This window comes from Chenopodium album, chromosome 4, assembly GCF_948465745.1.
Source record: "Chenopodium album chromosome 4, dcCheAlbu1.1, whole genome shotgun sequence".
NCBI classification, from domain to species: Eukaryota; Viridiplantae; Streptophyta; class Magnoliopsida; order Caryophyllales; family Amaranthaceae; genus Chenopodium; species Chenopodium album.
The window spans coordinates 51,793,126-51,815,248 of NC_137837.1; the positions used below are offsets into that span (position 1 = coordinate 51,793,126).

Genomic DNA, 22,123 nt, shown 5'->3' on the forward strand with positions numbered 1-22,123 from the left:
GGGTTCCCGCTGGGGACAAGGACTGAGATAGTAAGCTGGAAGGCAGAGTATATGTGATCAGTGGGCAGTGAACAAAGCACGGGCCGATCTGCGGGAAATGATACATCAGATCTGCGGCCACCCCTTCCCCCACAGCCACGAGCCACGTATGACGAGTTTGACCAAGAAGGCATAATTTACCCTCATGATGATCCTCTGGTGGTGACAATGAGAATTGCAAACTATGAGGTGGAAAGGATATTGATAGATGGAAGCAGCTCAACCAGCATCATATACATTAGCGCGTTCAACAAGCTGAAGTTGGACAAAAAGGATCTGAAAAGGGTGAGTTATGAAGTCACCGGGTTTAATGGATCAGGGCTGACTCCGAAGGGTATAATTGAGCTATTAGTTCGAGTGGGAGAAAGGTCAAAAATACGTGAGGTTCAAGCAGAGTTCCTCGTGATAAACTCTCCTTTGCCCTATAAAGTGATCATGGGAAGGCCGCTCATCCACAAGATAGGCGGAGTGGTATCCACCAACCACCTTGCCATGGCCTACACGACTAATGAGGGACGGACATCAAAGCTCAGAGGAAGCTAGAAGACAGCTCATTAATGTTACATAACTGGCCTAAAGCAGCCTACAAAAACCAGACAGCAGCCAGCCTCAGAACGAAGGTCTACTAAGCAGGCTGAGAGGAAGTCAAGAAAAAGGAAGCGCAAAGAATATCACAGGGAAAAGGATAAACAGAAGTTAGAAATGGAAAACTTTGAGCCTGCAAAGGAGGAGATGGCTAGAGCACTTCCTAGTGGGGAGCATGTCACAGTTGAGCTCATAGAAGGTGACCCCTCGAACGGTTAAAATTTGGAAAGACATCGATCCTAGAGTAGGGGTACACCTTATAGAGCTGCTGAGAAGGAACGAGGATATTTTTGCATTCTCTGCAGATGAGATGCCCGAAATTGACCCTGCAGTCATGGTCTACAGGCTGAATGTGAAGGAGGATATTAAGCCGGTCAGGCAGAAAAAACGAAGCTTCTCCATAGAGAAAAATCAAGCAATCCAAGAGGAAGTGGAGAAACTCTTGGAGGCAGGATTCATTGAGCCTTGCGATTACCTAGAGTGGTTAGCCAACATGGTCATGGTGAAGAAAGCAAATGGCCAGTGGAGAATGTGTGTTGATTTCAGAAATCTCAACAAGGCATGCCCAAAAGACTACTAGCTACCCTCTGCTGCGGATTGACCAGCTGGTAGACTCAACCAGCGGGCACGTCCTACTAAGCTTCATGGATGCCTTCTCAGGGTACAATCAGATCAGCCTGCATGAATCACACCAGCAGAAAACCGCATTCATCACCGAAGAGGGAGTGTACAATTACATAGCTATGCCCTTCGGGCTGAATAATGTTGGGGCAACTTTTCATAAGACAATGGATAGAGTGTTCCTACACCAGAAGGGCAGAAATGTTAAAGTGTACGTTGACGACTCAATTGTGAAGAGTGTCACGCAGGCATGGCATATCATGGATTTGGAAGAAATATTTGCCACCCTAAACAAGTACAAAATCAAACTCAACCCGAAGAAATGTGTCTTCGTAGTGAGCTCGGGAAAATTCTTAGGTTTCCTGATCAGCGAGAGAGGAATAGACGCAAATCCGGAAAAGGTTGAAGCAGTCAAAGCCTGCCTGATAATATTCGATGATCAATTACAAAAAAAAGAAAATCTTACCTTTGAATTTGCTTCACTGGAGGAGAGAAAGGCCAAAAACCGCAATTAAAATCACCTCTGAATTTGCTTCAATGGAGGAGAAAGAACATTAGCCGCTTGGGAAACTGAGAGTATGCTTCAATGAAGTATATAAAATTAGAATTTGACATACCCAGAATGCAAGCGAGCAAATCGATCAAGAGATCCGACATTAATTTTCGATCAGATTGAACCCTAAAATATTCAACCCACAAAAATTAATAAAATTGGAAGTAAATCTGTTAATAATTCACAAAGAGTAAATCCGATTATAAAATGGAAAACTGATAATTGAAAATCAAAATCACATTACCTTGTAAGCTGCTTTTCTTTTTTTTTTTTCTTTTTTTTTTTTTTTTTTTAATAGACCTCGTAAACTGCTTCAGTAAAGGAGAAAGCTCAGAATTTGCTTTAATGGAGGAACGGAAAAGGCTCGCAAGCTGCTTCAATGGAGAAAAAAGATAAGAAAGTCACGTAGCTACAATTCAACGAAATCAATATTCAAACATGAAAATCGAAAATGAAAATTGGAAGAAACAACGAATTTAACAAAAGCTAAATCGAGCAGAAAATCAAAAGCAAAAATTATTGAAACAGATCAAAATTTTACAAGAATTACAATTCGTTAATTAAGAGAAAATCAAAGAACTCACCTTGAGGAAAGAGATTGAAATCTGAGGTAAAGATTGAGAATCTAAGGTAAAGACTGAGGAGAGAGAGGAAAAGTAATCAACAGGTAACAAAACACCAGCTAAGCATTTTGGCAGAGAGTTAGGGTGGGGAACAGATCACCAACAAGCAAAAAAGCAAAAGAAAAGGAGCAAACAGATCACCTGCTAGCCTAATAAGGGTAAAATAGTAATTGTACTTTTTGAGGGGTAAAATTGTCATCACACTATTACTAAGGAGTTTTCAACTTTTAAACTTCTCACTTTTAATAGTTATAGATATTGCAGCTTGTAATGAGCTAAAACTAGAAGGAGTGGGATTGGGATATTAGTCAATTTTGCACATCTTTTTGGTTTCTGTTGTGCTTTTGATGCAGGTTTTAGAAAACTGGATTGCTATGACATCCTTAACTTGATTTAAAGTAGAGTTGCACTCCACATCTTTTTGGAGTGAAACTAACCTGTAATGACCAGCTTCTACTTGACATTGCTATGCCTATGCTGCGTATTCCTTTGATGTTAGTTGTATCATTGTATAGATTAACTTATTTACTTTAAATATATTTTCATTTACTTTAAAATTAATATTGATTTACTACAAATGTTTAATGTACTAATTCAATTCTTTTTGTTGTCTCACTTTTCATGACTCATTTTCTTCGTTTAATATGCTTGGGGAAGTAGACTATTACTTGTTCTATATTGCTTTGATTTTCTTTGGGTGACAAGCTTTTGTTGTATATGCTTGCAAAGTTGTCCTAGGTAAAAATAAGGCCCTCCATATAATACCATTGAGCTTCAGACGGCATTGAGGTCAAGTAACACAAATATAAAGCAAAAGAGCATTTTCCTTCATTGTTGCTATTGATTCTCAACATATTTTCTTGAATTTTGGCTTTAAATTCTCATGCAGGTCTTACATTATAATATCCCCCATACATATGCTTTATTTAAAAAAAAATAAAAAAAAATAACTTTGGAGATTTTATTTATTTACTTTTACGATTTTTTCATTTACTTTTAAGTTATTTTTCTTTACTTTTATTTTTAATATACAGTAACTACTAGCTCAATAGGCAGAGCATTGTGCAAATGCACAAAAGATGTGGGTTCGATTCCCATGTAGGTTTTTTGTGTGTAATCTGAAAATTAGAATTTGTAATGTTTTATTAGAGTTCTTCTTCTTCTTTATTTTATTTTATTATTTTTTTGTTAACTTTTGATATAGTTTTATGTACTTTTAATTTGAAAAACACTGCATCAAATATATTGAACTCAATATATTTGTTTCTTATAGTTTATTTCATCTTGTAAGGACATGAAAGTCAATGACTTGGAGTTTTTGCGCTATAACAAAATTTTTTTAGTCATTTATCATTTCAAGATAATTTATAATTCATATACTTTAGAGATGATTTGATTTACTTCAATGTTTTTTTTTTATTTACTTTATAGCACTATTTTTTTACTTTATAGTAACTATGATTTACTTTTGACATATATTAATGTAATATTTTTAGTTTTTCTACTTTTGAGATATTTTGAATATCCTTAGAGTGTTTGTAATTATTTTTTAAGATAACCTATGTAGGAATTGAACCTATACCTCTATGCATCTGCATAGTGCTCTACCACTTGAGCTTATAGGTTTACTTTAAAGTCTTTTTTATTCACTTTAGAGTCTTCTTTATTTACTTTTTCGCATCAAAAACCACTTGAGCTAATCTGATGTGGTTGGATATAGTAAAGTGTATGGAACCTTAACCGGTCCTTGTTGATTTTGAGTATCTTGTAATTTTTCCTTTTTGTGATATTCTTTTCAATATCTGATAGCTTCATCTAAAATCTCTGGAATTGTACAGAAATTTGGCATCTTTCATAAATACATACAAATTAAAAATAGAAGTGTATACCTGCAATTGGGCAGCTTGTGCTTTAAGCGCTGCCTTCTGTTTTTCTAATTCTTTTTCTTTTGCCTACAACAAGAAAAGTTATCATTGCAATTAGTGTCATGCCACAATTAAGGATCACAACTATAACTAATTTTTTTCATATGAAGGGAAAAGAGAGATTGAAAAAAAATCAACACTCAGCAACAGATATACAAACTCAAATGCCAAAGAAATGTGTAGGTGGATCCTATGTTGTTAGATTATCGTAGCCAATAGGCTAGCTATACCGTTGGTGTTTCTGACCCGTTGTTTATATTTGTTAACACCTATGGAACCGGAATTATTTCAGTTGATAAGGTGATCCTTATAATTGTGTTGGAGAACTTTTTTTTAAGTAGTTGATTTACTTTTTAGTTATTTTAAATTACTTTTTAGCTACTTTAATTTACTTTTGAGATATTTTTATTTACTTTAGTGTGTTTTTATATTTATTTTTAGAGGTAATCTATGTAGGAATCGAACCTACACCTCTATGCATCCGCATAGTGCTCAACCACTTGAGCTAGGTTTACTTTAAAGTTTTTTTTATTCACTTTAGACTCTTTTTAATTTACTTTAGAGAACACTTAGGATTATGATCGTTCTATGAAATTTGACAATAGCTAGTGGTAAGAAACAAGGTTTAAGGAAAAACTATGATCCAAATTAACAATAACAATATTACTCGTACTAAACAATAGTCGTATACTCATGTATATATATTAACACAAATATTAAAAAAGGGATTGTGATGAATTACCTGTATGTTATCCATGAAGAGATTAAGAATAAGCTTGCTAGTGAGTGGTTGGTGATTTGGGTATTTTATACCCGGCCAGGTGGCCCAATCAGAAAGCGCCACGTGTTCTCCAAAGAGGTGCCATTTGGACCTATGGAATGATGACACGTGGAGGGCGGACACTCCTCCATCCTACGCAGACTGATGATCCAGCATGGACCATCCAGATGGCGACACGTATCACCCAAAAGGTGCCCAAAAACCTTTTGGGCTCAGTGTCACGTGTCACTCAGGCATTGCCCCTGGGATGGCGGCCTTCAAAGGCCCAAATCCCGAGGCGCCGCAAAATGGCGTGACCTAATTCCTAGGTCACCAGATCCTAGGAGGGGCACACTTTTCAAAAGGACCCTATAAATAGGGACATTCTTACATTTATGACAGAAGAGAATACACACGCAATACGACACCTTACCTGAGCTTGGAATCCGAGCAGATAACTTTATTTTCGCACGTTTTATTACCGAACGCTTACTAACTTAATCTTCGGAGGCGGACCCCCGACCATCCGGCGGTCCGTTTGCTTTGCAGGTACAGGCGTCCTTTGTTGAATCCAGTCTCAGTGTTGTAACTCTCCCAAGGGACAAAAACCCCCAAAACATTTGGCGCCGTCTGTGGGGAGAGTACCTTTGAAATGGCTTCACAAGTACTTGTACCGAACCTAGAGGCCGATCGGCCTCCAGAAGACATATTGGGCCAAACGGATCATGACTCAGGTGACGATGCTGACGTCGAAACCTATGTGGATCCAAATGGATCCCTCATCTCTAAACGCATCCGCAGTAAGGAGAGGCGGGAGCGTCACCATGACCAGGCAGGCCAAGCAAAACTGTTGGTCAGCCAAAGAAGCCCTCGGGGCGGCCGGTTGATCCTTCCCAGGCGGCAGGATCAACTCCCGTCACTAGGGATGAACTAATGACACTCCTGAGCAGCCTCAGGGGTGAAATCAAACAACTCGCCTCAAAGAAGTCGCCTGCTCCTAGAAAGGAGCAGTCGGCCAAGAAACCAGCCCAAGCTGGCAAACAGAAGTCGGTCAGGGACCATCAGCCAACTCCTCATCCTGCCCCTAAGGGAAGGCCCGACCCCAATTTGACCTTACTCGGCTCCGTTTCCCAGAAACGAGCACAGAAAACCCATCCGGCACATACAGCCGGATGGTAGCAAGAAGACGTTCTCTGACGCTCGGCAATACATTGAGGAGAAGAGAACCCACCTATCAGAGTCGGCTTCAACGTCGACTTATCATGATAGCTTTCGGAATACCTCTATGAGGTGTTCCCAGTCTGTACATGAGACTCCAGCAAGCAGACAACGGGTTCAGTCTAGTCCTCATATGATTCAGTCGGCCCAGTACATGGCACAACCATTATACCAGGCGCCAGTTTTACCTTACATGCAACCTGCCCTCTATAGAGGACATGCGGCATACGGCTATCAGCCGATGGACTGGCAGCTTAGGCTGCAACACCTTAGAGATCAACCCTCTGCTTTCTCCAGGGAAATAACTGAAGCCGTACAGCCGGCTAAAGTTAAAAACGTTCTGGTTGGAGCCTATGACGGGACCTCTAAACCAGAAGACCACCTGCTAGCATACACCCACCTCATGTATTTACAGGGGTTGGATGATGCCGCATGGTGTCGTTACTTTCCAGCCACCCTGAAGGGCATAGCCAGCAGTGGTTTGGCAATCTGCCGGCTGGCTGCATAAATAGCTTCAAGACGCTTGCGTTCTTGTTTGCTTCAAACTTCTCTAAGAACATCCCTGCCAAAAAGACAAGTCTTGATTTGGGAAATGTACAACAGGGAGATAGAGAAGGCTTGCGTTCCTACGTCAGGCGGTTCAATCTGGTCCGAATCCAGATTCATGGGCTGTCTGATGAGGTCGCTTTCACAGACTTCTTTAAGGGTCTGAAGGACGGGTCTACTTTTAAGTACGAACTTGTCCGCAAACAAATCTTTACTTTGCAAGGAGCCTTGCGAGAGGCGGAAGCCTATATACAGGCGACCGAACTCTGCTCCTCCAATAAGCAGTCGGACCATAAGAAGTCCGACCAGAAAAAAGAGAGTCGGCCTGCTCAGCCGGCTCCTAAGTCAGAAGAGAGCAAAAAGAAAAAGCAAGTCTGGGCCATTGATAACTCTGATCAACCGGCCCAGAAGAAGAAAAAGGAGTGGAAACCGTACGTCCCAAGGTACGAATTCCACAAGGACTGCTGCTCCATCCTCTTGGAAATTAAGGATCGGCTGACTCTTGAAAAGCCGAATCCTATGAAAGGTTCCGCTGAAAATCGGAACAAAAACAAGCATTGCCATTTCCATGAGGATGTTGGCCATGACACGAACGACTGCTTCAGTCTCAAGCGGGAGCTCGACCGTCTGGCCGACAAAGGACAGCTGAAGTCCTATGTGAAGTCCAAAGTGACTTCAAAGGCAAATCCGGGGCAGTCCAAGAAAAAGACTCCCCAGCCTGCTGTGAGTGCCGAAACTGATGAAGATCCGGTATACACCATAGCAGGCGGATTTTCTGGTGGTGGCCCGACCATTCGGGGCACCAAGGACCATCTGAGAAAGATGGTCAACTCTGTTGAGGAAGGGGATGCAGCAGGCGCATCCACCTTCCCTAAAGTTGTCATCACCGAGCAGGACAGAGGCAAAGTCCGTCGGCCGCATGATGACCCTGTTGTCATTGAGTGCAAGGTTGTCAACCATTTGGTTGGCCGAATTCTGATCGACACAGGAAGCTCCTCTGACCTCATCAGCCTCAAATGCTTATCCAATCTCAAGTACAAACCGGATAGCATGATGGAGGTCACCCACACCCTTGTTGGGTTTGGGGGAGGACTTGTGCATCCAGTCGGACGAATCGACCTACTTGTCCGCCTGGGAAGCAAGGGAGACGGTCGGCACATGACCATCCGTTTCCTAGTGGTTGAAGAGCTCACAGCTTACAACCTCATCTTTGGGCGTCCCACTCTTAACGAGTGTAAGGCCGTCATCATCCCTGCTCTCATGCTACTCAAGTATGAGAAGGATGATGGAACAGTCGGCTCCCTTAATGGGGACCAGAAGACGGCTCGAGAGTGTTACCTCTCGGACGTCAAGCCCGCGGCCGTAGCATCCGGTCAGGGCAAGCAAACAATCGACCTCGACGATGTCGAGGAAGAACAGTCGGCCCCACCAGCTGGAAAGAAAAGAAAGACTGATCAGCTGGTGGTGGTCAAAAAAGAAAAACAATAGCAATCAGTGACCGGGGAACGGTCGGATGATCTCCGTCCCCAGCCTGCTGGTGAACACATTGATATCCCTCTGGACGACAGCCGTCCAGAGCGGACTGTTAAGGTGGGGACGATTGCCTTTGCAAAACTGGGTGAAAGCCTTCACCAGCTGCTGAGGGAATTCAAAGACATCTTTGCCTTTGAAGTGGAGGAGATGCCAGGCATTAGCCCGGATCTTGCTGTCCACAAACTCGCCGTGGATCCTAAAAAGAAGCCCATCCGGCAAAAGAAAAGAAACCACGACGAAGAAAGAAGTCAGGCGGCAGCTGCCGAAGTAAAAAAGCTGTTAGATGCCAAGTTCATTCGGCCGTGCAATTTCCCTGAGTGGGTAGCTAACATTGTATTAGTAAAAAAGCCGAATGGAACTTGGCGGATGTGTGTTGACTACACAGACCTCAACAAGGCATGTACAAAGGATAGCTATCCATTGCCTAAGATCGACAGTCTGGTCGACTCAATAGCCGGACATGCCCTGATGAGTTTTATGGACGCCTATTCAGGTTTCCATCAGATCCCCCTGTGGAAAAAAGATCAAGAAAAGACGGCATTCGTCACTGATCAGGGGTTGTTCTATTACACGGTGATGCCGTTTGGTTTGAAGAATGCGCCTGCTACTTTCCAACGAATGATTAATATGGTCTTCATTAATCAAATCGGAAGGAATGTAGAGGCGTACATTGATGACATGATAGTCAAATCCAAACAACAGGCGGATTATCTTGCTGATCTCCGAGAAACATTCGCCACACTCAGGCGGCACAAGGTCATGCTAAACCCAAAAAAGTGTGTCTTTGGCGTTGAGTCTGGGAATTTTCTCGGATTTTTGATTTACCAAAGGGGAATAGAGGCCAACCCTGAGAAAATTTAGGCGGTAATCGACATGCAGTCGCCCCGTACTATGAAGGAAGTGCAAAAACTAACAGGTTGTCTGGCGGCCTTGGGGAGATTCCTCAGTCGGTCAGGCGACAAGTGACTCTACTTTTTCCAGGCAATAAAAAAGAAGACAAACTTTGAATGGGGGGATGATGCAGAGTCGGCCTTTCAAAAGCTGAAAACTCATCTGCACTCTTTGCCGAGGCTTGTTAGCCCTTTGCCCAAAGAGAAGCTCTTCATGTACTTAGCCGTCTCTGATCATGCCCTCAGTGCCGTTCTCTTAGCTGAAAGAGACAACATCCAGCTCCCGGTGTATTTCATTAGCCATGTTTTGAGAAACGCGGAGCTTCGGTACCCCATGGTTGAGAAATTCGGCCTTGCCCTTTACATGGCCATCAAGAAGCTTAAACCCTACTTCTTGGCGCATGCGGTAGAAGTCTATACTGACCAATCGATCAAACGGCCACTCACAACCTTGGAGTCTTCTGGACGAATGCTCAAATGGGCGATTGAAATGCAAGGACTAGAAATCACTTACGAACCAAGGAAGGCAATAAAGGGACAAGCATTCGCTGACTTTATTCTCGAAATGACAAGGTCGGTTGTACCTGACAATACAGACCAGGTATGGAAAGTGTATGTGGATGGGAGCTCCACTGTGAACGGCTGTGGTGCAGGGATTATCTGTCAGTCTCCTGAAGGAGATAAGTACGAATACGCACTACGGTTCAAGTTCCAGGTCTCTAACAATGAGGCCGAGTATGAGGCCCTGCTGGCCGGCATTCGGTACTGCAAGGCGGCAGGGGCAAAGAAGATAGCCACCTGCTCTGATTCTCAACTGGTCGTACTCCAGGTTAATGGAACGTACGAGGCCACTCATCCGGCCATGATAAAATATTTGCAGGCGGTCAAGAGTGAAGTTGGGACACTTGAAGAATTCCATCTAACTCAAGTGCCAAGGTCTTCAAACAATCAGGCGGATGCTCTGTCCAAGCTGGCATCATCCGCCTCCTGTGAAACGCCTCGGTCAGTTTTCTGGGAGGTCATGGAAAGAAGAAGTATATCTGAGGAAGACCCCATTGGAATTCTTGACCGAAGCTCAACCTGGATGGACAGCATCCGGGCCTATCTTGCAGACGGCACGCTCCCTGACTCACCACAGGAGGCGGTTGTTCTGAAAAAACGAGCGGCTAACTTCGAGTTGCGACAAGGAGAACTCTTCAGGGCTGGTTTTTTGAAACCCCTGTTGAAGTGTGTTACCCCTGAAAAGGGTAAGGAAGTCCTCGAAGAGTTGCATTCGAGATTCTGCGCCTCCCATATAGACGGCAGATCCCTCGCTGCCAAGGCCAGGCGGCTTTACTTTTGGCCAACTCTGGAGTCGGATGCAATGGAAATGGTAAAAAAATGTGACAAGTGCCAAAAATTTGGCAAGCTCATCCATCGTCCGGCTACAGACCTGACGACCATCCACAGCCCAATACCTTTTGCCAAATGGGGCATGGACATTCTAGGGCCATATACAACTGCACTAGGCGGCAAGCGCTATATACTGGTAGCTGTGGATTACTTTACCAAGTGGGTAGAGGCGGAGACAGTAAAAGACATCAAGACTAAAGACGTCATTTCCTTCATCTGGAGGAGCATAATCACTCGTTTCGGGGTGCCCATGTCTATGGTTTTTGACAATGGTCCTCAATTTGAGACGCCTCAACTCAAGACTTGGCTGGGAGACCAGGGGGTCTCAAGCTTCTTTGCATCAGTCGGTCGGCCTCAAGCAAACGACCAGGTCGAAGCCTTCAACAAGTTAATCTTAGACGGGATTAAAAAGAAAATTGAACGGGCTGGTGGTCTCTAGGCGGATGAATAACCACACGTCCTCTGGTCCATCAGAACGACTGCTAAAGGGGCAACTGGAGAAACCCCGTTTCTCATGGTGTATGGTGCAGAAGCTGTCCTGCCCATTGAACACTATGAGCCGACTCTTCGAGTCATGTTATATGACGAGGAAGCTAACTGGGAGGCCATGCGGCTGGCATTGGACTCACTTCCAGAGCGTAGGGGCAATGCTGCCTTACGCCATGAGATCTACCGTCTGAGAATGACGCGAGCTTACAACAAGAGAGTACACAAGCGTCCTCTCAAAGTGGGGGACTTTGTGTTACGAAAAATGGAGGCAGTCGGTAGGGCGAATGAGCAGGGAAAGCTAACCCCAAATTGGGAAGGCCCCTACCGAATCTATGAGGAAGTAAGAGACGACACCTACCGCCTGGAAGACCCAGACGACAGGCAGCTGCCTAGAACTTGGAATGTAGACAACTTGAAAAAGTACTACTTCTAAGTACGAATGTAAAAACCTCAATTTTGTTATCTCAAGTTTTGTTAATGAGAATATGACTTCATTTCCCAACTTGTCTTTTTATTTAAGTTTCTTAGTGTCGCCTGTACAAAATCCAAACGGCCAATGCGTTTGGAAAGCGTCTGTCCCAACAATAGACGCCCCAATTCTTCTGAAAGAGCCGATTGCTTTAGAGCGGTCGTTCCTACGAAATTCATTAAGTTAATATCGACACTTACCAAATATTTACTCAACAATTTAAGAGGCCTAAGGCCAGATAAAATAATGATGAGGCCGATGGCCGGATATTAAAAAACAAAAAGAGACCGAATGGTCATAGTCTGCACCAACATGAGTATGACTGTCTGCTCCAACATGAGTCAGATAACCGGCGACGTCCATTCGGGCGAATTCGTCGAGGAGAAGCATCTCCCATTTGGGTGGCACATTGCTCTACAAATATAACAAGCGACCCTACTCAATGCTAAGGCAGTATTCGCAGTCATTTGTTTTAATCGAAAGTGAAACTTAACAGGCCTAAAATTTCTAACTGTTCTAGCACAGCTCGAAAATGGCCACTGTTTCATAAGTAGAGGCTAATAAGGCATTAAGCCGGATGCGCCTGTTTTTGCCAAGGGGCAAAGCAGGCGGAACATTCTTATTAATATACGAGTTAAGTTAACTACTTAAGCACCTAATGAGGCTTTTGACCGGATGACGCCTGTTCTTTGCTTTTGGGGTAAGACAGGCGGAAAATTCTTTTTAAAGAACATTTGCTAAGTTATAAACTTATCTTATGTCAAAGAGGCCTATGGCCGGATGCGCCTGTTTTTAGCTCACGGGGCAAAACATGCGGAAGTTTTCCTAGCAAAATTTGCTAAGTTTGAAATTTGAGTTTTGTTTGAGCCAATGGCCGAATGAAACCTTAAGTTGCAAATTCTGGATGGACGTCTGCCGAGTGGTTTGGGGCAATCACCATAGTGATTGATTGACTTAGAAACCATGAATACTCTTCTAAGTATCAATAATTTCTAAGTCAATCAATCCAATAAACCGAAACCACTCGACATCCGCCCAGGGGAAAGAACATTTGCATGGTATACAGGTTATAATACTTAGCCAAAAACATGCAATGAAAAATTAAAAAATGCAAAGGACAACAATATGAATAAACTCAGCCAAATGGCCGAATGATTTAAATTAAAAAGACCAATCGCCAACAGACGACTGGTTGAGATTGTTTCTGGCATAGCCAGAGAAATTGTCAAAGTACCCGACCCCACGGTCGGTAAAGATACATCAATACTCGGCACGCAGGCCGGAAAGGTAAGTACATGGCCATTCGGCCGCAGAAACGATAAAAAGCTTTAGTGATCAGGGGAGAGCCTCTTCATTGGCAGCCGGCCTGTTGTCCTTCGGCTGCTCTTCAACATTTTCCTCTCGTCCCTCCACCTGATCTTCCTCCTCTCCACCAGAGGACGACTCCCTAGAAGAGTCGGACCTAGAGCTTTCCTCAGCCTCAGCAGCATCCTTAGCTGCATTCTCAGCCTCTTCAAGAAGGCGAGCGTCGAATGCTTTGCTGGCTTCATCAAACTTGGATTTCCAAGTCTGATAGTCCGAGTCCGGCTGCACAGCCGCCCAAGTGTCCCGCATGATGGCATCATAGTCGCTCATCATTTGCTTAACAAGAGCCTCTCTCTCTTAATCAGCCACGGACTCAAACTTGGTCTTCAGTTGATGCTCCTAGTTGGTGAGGCGCTGCTCCAGTCGGCCCACCTTCTGCTTGGCTCTCTCGGCCTCTTCCTTGGCATCCTGAAGAGGCTCGAGCTTCTCCTTAAGATTTGTGATTTCTTTCTTAAGGGAAGTGATGCGCAGGCGGGCCGAGTCCAGGTCCTTCTTCACCTGCATATTGGCTTCCGCATGCGAATACATCATATCAAGCGTCAAAAACTCATTTTGAGCAATATCAAATTGAGCTCGATCCAAGGCGGACTCGGCCCGAGCTTTAGCGGCTGTTACCTCTTTGGACTTCTCCTTGAGAGGTTGCCTGAGCCCTTGGACGCGCAGCATGGCCTGCAAAAAGAGACGAATGGTTAAAACCAGGCGGATAAAGACTTGAGCAAAAAAAAAAAAAAAAAAAAGAATTGAATTGCTTAAGTTAAGACTCATACCTCGCAGAGGTTTCCCAAGATGCCATCCAAGTCCAGAGTGCCGACTCCTCTGACAGACGCCTTGTCGTCAGGATCAACCGCCCTCAGCATGGACTTGGCCATCTGGATTACAGTCGGACTCTGCACAGGGACTGAGAAGGAAAGAAAGTTAGAAAAATAACACAAGTATATCTAAATGGAAGAACAAGAAAAGCGAATGGTTTTTACCGTCGTCCTTTGGTTCCTCCTCTTTCCCCAGACTCCTCCTCTCTCCTGCTGAGCCGACAAAAGTGGTGGGTTGCTTTAAGCCACCCTTCGATGTCCTCTGAACATCCAGTTTGCTGATCTCCCTATCAGCTTCGAGAGAAGAGGCGTCTGGGCCTTTCTTGGGCTTGTGAGCAATGTGCTTCCGGCCGCCCTTGCCGGATGCGCTCACATCACCCGCCCTTGTCTTTTGGATCTTAGGGTCGGATGGTTTTGAGGGAGATTTGGTAGGGGCACCCTACATCAAAACAAGATAAAACAAGTTAGAAATCATTCGGACAAATTTAACATTGGTCAGAAATGATAAGTATAACAATTTCCCACCTTGGGGGTGCCGCCAGTTTTCTGCTCATCTACTTTTGTGTGGGTGGTTGCCTCTGCCCTGTTTAGGACATTCGATCTGTATCGAGCAGCGGATACATCCGGCTTCCTTGTGGCCGAGAGCTTCTCCATTGCCTTGTCTGCAAAAATGAACAAGTGTTAGCACCATCAAACAAGTATTGAAAAGCAAAATGAAATTGCATATAAAACAGACGGCCGACTACCTCTCGGCATTTCAGAGCTTAGCCCACAGGCGGCTAAGAACGTTCCCTCTTTAAACCATTTGTACAAAGGGAGATAACATTGGGGGGTGACCTCCTTGTCCCCCTCATCATTCGTCCACACGGACACGGTAAACAACCCCTGGTCCATGATCTCCTCCTTTGCCCGCCTAGGAAGAGGCGGCAATGCACTCCTGCCTGCTAGGAGAGGTGGATTCTTATTCCACCTGTTATACTTTTGGTTCAGGCGGCTGTCGGAAGACTTGACTATGTAAAACTTAGTACTCCAACCTTTCCACTTGTTCTTTTTGCCAACAGCCATCATGTACCCCTTGCAAGTGGTCAAGGTGTACCAGCCCTCACCGCCCCTAGCAGGCGCCCTGCTCAGATAGTGCATGTGGGCGAACGCTTCAAAGCTCGCCTCCACCTGTAGCATCTCACAGGCGGCAACGTACCCCAGAATGTTAATCTAGGAGTTAGGTACAAGGTGCCAGATACCCAGTTGGTATCCATCCAAGATCCTCTCCACGGCCGGATGGAGAGGGAAGCGGAGGCCATCTTGGAAGGCCGCTTCATAGCAGCCGAATGCTCTGTCCTGATAGCTGGCCAGGCTCGGCCAGGTAATGGTGTCGCCCTCGTTAGGGACCGACAAAGTATAGCCATAGCCTAGAACGACCTTGCGCCTAAAATTGGCAAGGCCGGATGCCATTGAGCTCCGCCTGCTGGGCGGAACATGATGATAGTAGGGGGCTCTCTCCAAGCGCCTGGAAGCGCTCGGCTCGGCCCAGCTTTCCCCCTTATCCACCGCCAGGGACTCCCTGGTAGAATCTATTTTAGTTCTTGCCTCCTCTGAAGTTATGGAGGCGTTTTCTGAAGAAGATGACGAGGCCGACTCGTCATCAGAGCTCTCATCAGAGCTAGGGGACCGCCGACTGGTGCCAGCGGGGTCCTCCCCTAGACTCTCTTCCGGCGTCTGTCCAGAAGGCCCGGGTTGATATTGTTCATCCGCCTCCTCCAGGATTCCATCACTAGGAGTTCCACTAGATGTGGGCGAATGGTAATAGGTGGGGGTTGGAGGAAGATAAGAAGGGCCGTCAGGATGTTCCGACAGCTCACTTCGAGGAACCCTTATAGAGCCGTCTGAATAAACAGTCGACCCATCCGATTGGTAGAAAATTCCATCGGAGCTACTTTGTCTTGATGTTCTTTTGGTTCTGGCCATAGTGTCCTGCACAGACACAGAAACGGTCGGATTCGGAGAAGTTCGCAAAGCAGGGTCCTTGGCCAAGCATTCGGTACCGCTAGTTCTAGATTCAGCCGTCCCCGGTGACCGGCTGATCACTATCCTATGTCGTGCCGCATGCGATTGGGTAACCATTTTTTCGACAACAAAGAAAAAATGAAGAGTTAAAAAAAAAAAAAAAAAAAAAAAAAAAAAAAAAAAAACAGGCGTTACCTTTAGAAGAAGGGTGAAAGACGCTTAGTTGACTGAAGAACGGTCGGACAGTTGGCCGAGTGTCGGATGCTTGAAAAGTGAAAACGCTTAGGGAATTTTGAGATTCTTTAAGTCAAAAAGTCCAAGATTCTCCAAAGATTCGCAAAGGTGTGAATCCAAGGGGGGGGGGGGGGGTCAAACCTCACTATTTATAGGGGGGTATAACCCTAAAATTTTTTTTCCCTCCAACAGTAGCTTTTTGAATCTGACCATTCAGATACTGAAACCTGTCACAGGTGTCACGTGCAATACACGTGACCCCTGTGAGGGGCAAATGATTTGGGTATTTTATACCCGTCCAGGTGGCCCAATCAGAAAGCGCCACGTGTTCTCCAAAGAGGTGCCATTTGGACCTATGGAATGATGACACGTGGAGGGCGGACACTCCTCCATCCTACGCAGACTGATGATCCAGCATGGACAAACCAGATGGAGACACGTGTCACCCAAAAGGTGCCCAAAAACCTTTTTGGCTCAGTGACACGTGTCACTCAGGCATTGCCCCTGGGATGGCGGCCTTCAAAGGCCCAAATCCCGAGGCGCCGCAAAACGGCGTGACCTAATTCCTAGGTCACCAGATCCTAGGAGGGGCACACTTTTCAAAAGGACCCTATAAATAGGGACATTCTTACATTTATGACAGAGGAGAATACACACGCAATACGAGACAATACGTCACTTATCACACCTTACCTGAGCTTGGAATCCGAGCAGATAACTTTAATTCCGCACGTTTTATTACCGAACGCTTACTAACTTAATCTTTGGAGGCGGACCCCCGACCATCCGGCGGACCGTTTGCTTTGCAGGTACAGGCGTCCTTTGTTGAATCCAGTCTCAGTGTTGTAACTCTCCCAAGGGACAAAAACCCCCAAAACAAATAGCTTACTTGACGAAGAGATCAGCAAGGTGTAAAGGCAGATGCAGAGGATGAACCATAATAAAAATTAATATTGAGATGATGAAAATGCCCTAATATTTCAACCGAAATCACAAACAATTAAACAAATGATTCGAAAAAACCTAATTTTGCAATCAAACTCCCAAAAATCGGATTTAAAATCGAAATATTATAGAAAAAACAAGAAATTTACCTCAATGAATAACAAAAATCGAAGAATACGAAGTACTAGAAGATCAAAATCAAAGAATCTGACTAATCAATAGCCGCAAGCGAAGAATTGTAATCGCGAAAAATCACCTTTGAGCGAATTCGAACATAGAGAGAGAAAATGCTGAAGAAGAGAGAGAAAGAAAATAAGCAATGAATGAGTTGGAAGGGAGGTCATTCACCTGAAGAAATTACAAAATTACCCTTAATGAGGCGGGTGAAGTGTAGACCGTCAGATCTAACGTGATGGACAGCTCGGATGATTTTTCAGTTCGTATTATTCAAGCTAGTTCGCACATGATCCTAAATCTATATATACATGTATCATATAACTAATATATAAAGCTAAACTTTTAGCCAGACGACGAGGTAGTGACACTTGGCGTTCCAGCTTTTCGCCAAGTGTCGTGCCACGTAGGATAGAGTTATATAGAATTCAATTTGTAGGATAAAAAAGTTAGTTTAGAATTTTATTTCAATCAAATTTGGATAGAATTTTAGGATAAAATTATTAATTTAGATTTTTATTTTTGATAAAATACCAATATTTTTATCATAGAATTTTATTTTTTTAATAAAGTACAAATTAAATTATAATTTTATTGAAAAAATAATTAGATTATAACTCTCATAAATTATCATATAAATTTATTTTTTGTATCATAATATTTTTCTGGAGAGAAGGAATTAGTTTAAAATGTACCACATCCATTGTTTATAATATATCCTAATGACCTGTAAATCAGGTCAAGTTACCTATCATTTTAGGCAGGGTCATTATTTCAGGTTATGGGTCAAGAAATATTTTTCACCAATATTATTATTATTATTCATTATTACATGTCTACAAGTTTAAATCGTCACAAAAACACATCAATTCTTAACTAATTTTGTATCAATAATATGTTTTAAAATTTGACATATAGATTAAAAATATATCTTAAAATTCAATAAAAAAACCCGGGCATCGCACGGGCACAAAACTAGTATATAATAATAATAATAATAATAATAATAATAATAATAATAATAATAATAATAATAACATACAATTGTTTTTCATAGATAGAATAAACTATTGTAAATAGTGAGATACATGCCTCAAGTGTACTCATGCACTTCCATACTCCCATGCTTTTGTGAGCTAGCAAGTTTATTTTGCTAAACTTGATAGTTTACATTTCAGTTATCATGTGTGGGAATAATAACCCAAGCGGCATGTTAGAGAAATAAAATAGTAATTGATGATGAAAAGACGCGAGCCTAGCTACAAATATTTATACTATGTCATCATCAATTCATCATGTTAACAATAAAATGCTTTGCATAATTGATAATATCGACATACTACTTAAAATGATAGTCTTTAAAATTTGACAATCATTAATGTATATTCTTATATGAGGAAATACAAGTTAATCAGGCTGAGTTACAAACTTTGTCAATCAAGGGGTAATTTCGTCTTTTCAATGATTTAGTGAGGGGTAAATATGTAAGTGTATCCAGATGTAATTGGGATGGCAGATTGACATGGCAAATATTGACTAACGTTGGGTTAGTCAAGGTCGTAACCCTGCCGTTTGTACTTGATGAACAGAAGACAAAATTTCCTTCACTTTCCCATTCGAAACTCTAATTCGAACTCCACTGAAAATCAACTTCTTCGAGCAATTCCAGTTGAATACAACTAATTCGATCCAAAGATAATTCATAAACTCTGCGATTTTGAGTTTAAATTGTAGTGGTTGTGGTTTTACTGAATTTGGAGCCAATTACGTCGCTTGAATTTGAGTCAAGGCGCTGCGGCAGTCCAATTAACTCACCGACTTCATTGATATATGTGGTACGTGGTCGAATTGCTCGAGTATATGGTTCCCCATTAATTATTTGTTAGTTAAAATTTTTTATTTATTGTTGAAAATGAATTTCTCAATCCACTGTTAAAAATGGATGTTTTTTTTTTTTTTTTTTTTTTTTTTTTTTTTTTTTGAGAAAGTAAAAAAGTAAATTTAATGACCCCCATGAAGTTTTAAGTCCACTGTGTGTGTTATCAAACTCTCATTAGAAGAATTTAATCCAGTCACTAACCAGATCTGCTCACAACAAATTATCAATTTAAATCTTCAAAAATGAATTAATCTACCTGGGTAAACGACCAAAACAGTGGGAGATTGAACTTCTACTCTGTCATCCCTCGAACTGGGAAGGAGTACACCAGTGTTCCAATGAAGATCGAGGTGAGGATCAAGGAGCAACAATAATTTTTTCTACGGAGTAAATCAGCTAGGATTAAATTTTGGGTGTTTCATAAAAGAAAAAAAAAAAAAAAAAAAAAAAGGTAAACGACGTTATTAACGTCCGTTCCTAACGTGCAAATTGGTTCCGTTGCTTTCTTACAATTAACGTCCGTACAAGGCATTATTTAATTATTTCTTCTGACAGATCATGGCCCACAAATGGGACTGATTTACACATTTTGTCAATCAGCCTGATTGACTGGGTGTTACTCATTCTTATATACTACATATTATCAGCTACTTATTACTACTGTTGCACACAAAAGTGTTGCCCAACTACATTTATATAATGCGGTGAGCTGCTTACTCATCAATACTATGTATGTATATGAAGTATGAGGCGGTGAGGTGTATTCAATAATAGCTAAAACTCACTAGGTGAGTGGCAAAATATACTGAGATCATCCATGGCTATCTTAGTAGCTCGGCAAAAACATTATCACGCGGCAGCTTCCCGGCTTGATTGTCCAGCTGACTTGGAAGCTTCCTTCCATTATGATGAGGCGGCACCCGTATGCAAGAATATCCATGAACCTTTGTAAGTTACTAAGCGATGCGGCATCCAAAGATTTTGAGTTGAACCACTCAAGCGGCCAAGCTTTTTTCTTGTGTTAGCATACTCAAGCGGCCAAGCTTTTTTCTTGTGTTAGCATACACAAGACGCATTATACGTGGTCGTCTCTTAGCTTAAAAGCCGGGAGGTCAAAATGTTAAGCAAGGCATCCGGCCAAAGTCCTGAGTATCATGCCAAGAGCTTAAGGACGGACAACAAGCATAGCCAACAAGCAAAACCGAGCCACTCTTCGCTTAAGAGTTGAGATCATACGACACTCCAAGCATCCGGCAATGGTGGATTGGTGTGGCACCTTGATAGCCGACACCAAGAAAACCAGCTGTGTGTACACAAGTCAAGCAATAAACTATCCGGATGGCAAGCACTATCGAGATGCTCCATTATTATATTGATATTACATACGGCCAATCTCCATTTGTGAGAAGCTGCGAGCTCCATGTGAGCAACAATTCAAGTAAAATGTCATGCTTGAGCATTTTAATTAAAGAAGTTAGACGGCATCAAGTGTTCTGCTCACAATAGCAAGACGGCAAATATGATGAGTATATCTCAAGATTAGAGAAACTAGCTTCTAACTCCACATATACAAGCGGCAAATATGCCGACTCAAAATTAGCCCGAGAGCATAATGAGAATGGTGGCAGCCGGTCAGAGCTATCAACGGTGGCAGCTGTTCAGAGCTATCAACGGTGGCAGCCGCTTAGAGCCACCAATGGTGGGAGCAAGGGCTGTTTCCTACCTCAATTAAGCCTAGCTGCCATACTTGCTTTGTTCAACCTCAAAGCCGGCTGCAATGGCTATTATATTCATCATTATTATGATTATAATTAAAAAAAAAAAAAAAGAGTCGGCTGTGTGTTGGAAATAGTAATGCAAACGGATGACTTGCGCCCAATCGAGCGGCTCTCACCCGATCGGGCGAAGGTAGTCAAGGAAAAATCGGGAACTCTCGCGCCCGATCGGGCGGGCTTCGCCCGACCGGGCGACGGACAAGAGTTTTTCTACGAGAACTCTCGCGCCCGATCGGGCGGGCTTCGCCCGACTGGGCGGCGGACTTAAGTTTTTGACGAGCCCGATCGGGCGGCTTCGCCCGATTGCTCGCCCGGAACGGGGATTTCAGATCGCCCGACCGGGCGGTGTCCACCCGACCGCGCGCGACACTGCGTCTGGAAAAGCTTGATCTCGCGCCCAATCGGGCGGCAGCTCGCCTGATCGGGCCCGCCTTTTTCCTAGGTCGGTTTGCTTACGTGTTTCTCTTTTTCAGGACTCATATAAATACGAGTCTTAATTTTTCATGATAATATTCACTCACTAGCCGAAAACACAAACCTACCTTTTGAGATCTGAACAGTTCTTGAGCAATTCCAGTCTTCGAGTTCGGGTGCACGGATTACGGAGAGAGTTGCGTTAAACTTGGGGGGCGTGCGTCACTAGGAAACTTGTACCGGTGGTGGCGTATTTCGCTTCTAAGGCAGTGAATTTTGTTCCACGGCGCGACTGTGAGTTTGGGATCTTCAATCCAGTAAAGTTCTAATCTTTTATTGTTTGTTATTGATTTCAACAGTTATTTTACCAACACTGTGATGTGATTTAGCAAGAGAGCTCGATTGTAAGCTTGGTCAAGCGGCAACCAAGCTAAGAAAGGGTCATACGGCATGGAAGTCGGCTGCATTCAAGCGGCTGTAATGTCAGGGGCTACTAAGCAGCCATAGCCGTATGTAGGGGCTGCTTTGTACGTCATCATTTTGGCAATATGCATACGACATAAAGAGCTATTTGAACAGTCTGTGTAATTAGAGCCAAACTCATGTTTCAAGATCATTCGCTTGACATTCCAAAGCCGACAAACCTTCGAGAATTTGCATTCAAGCATGTATTTAGCACATGCGGCAAATTAAGTTTAAGGCAAGCGGCATGATTGCATAAAATGACAAAATCTGCATGGCACTACAGCAAAGAGTTTGAAATACCTCCGGCTCCGATTTTTAAGCACTTAAAACTCTTCAAAATCCAGATGTGCTTGCATATACTCGTGAGGCCTCTAAAGAAGCAAGCTGGTTGCAAGCTCAAATTAAAGCCGCATGTA

General features: G+C 43.3%; 1 protein-coding gene and 1 long non-coding RNA gene across 2 annotated transcripts; one reads left to right on the forward strand and one right to left on the reverse strand.

Annotated features, from left to right (window-relative positions):
• The first annotated feature begins 207 nt into the window (after positions 1 to 207).
• Positions 208 to 1,309, forward strand: LOC145627912 (uncharacterized). The gene is made up of 4 exons (XM_081680254.1): positions 208 to 510; positions 622 to 823; positions 930 to 1,107; positions 1,285 to 1,309. Exons 1-4 carry the CDS (start codon positions 208 to 210, stop codon positions 1,307 to 1,309), a joined length of 708 nt encoding a protein of 235 aa, XP_081536380.1.
• A 399-nt stretch (positions 1,310 to 1,708) lies between these two features.
• LOC145626991 (uncharacterized) lies at positions 1,709 to 2,063 on the reverse strand. Its single transcript, XR_014111240.1, has 3 exons — positions 2,043 to 2,063; positions 1,863 to 1,924; positions 1,709 to 1,768 (listed from the first exon to the last, which is right to left on the reverse strand). It is a non-coding gene; the product is annotated as an uncharacterized LOC145626991 (long non-coding RNA).
• Positions 2,064 to 22,123: the final 20,060 nt, after the last annotated feature.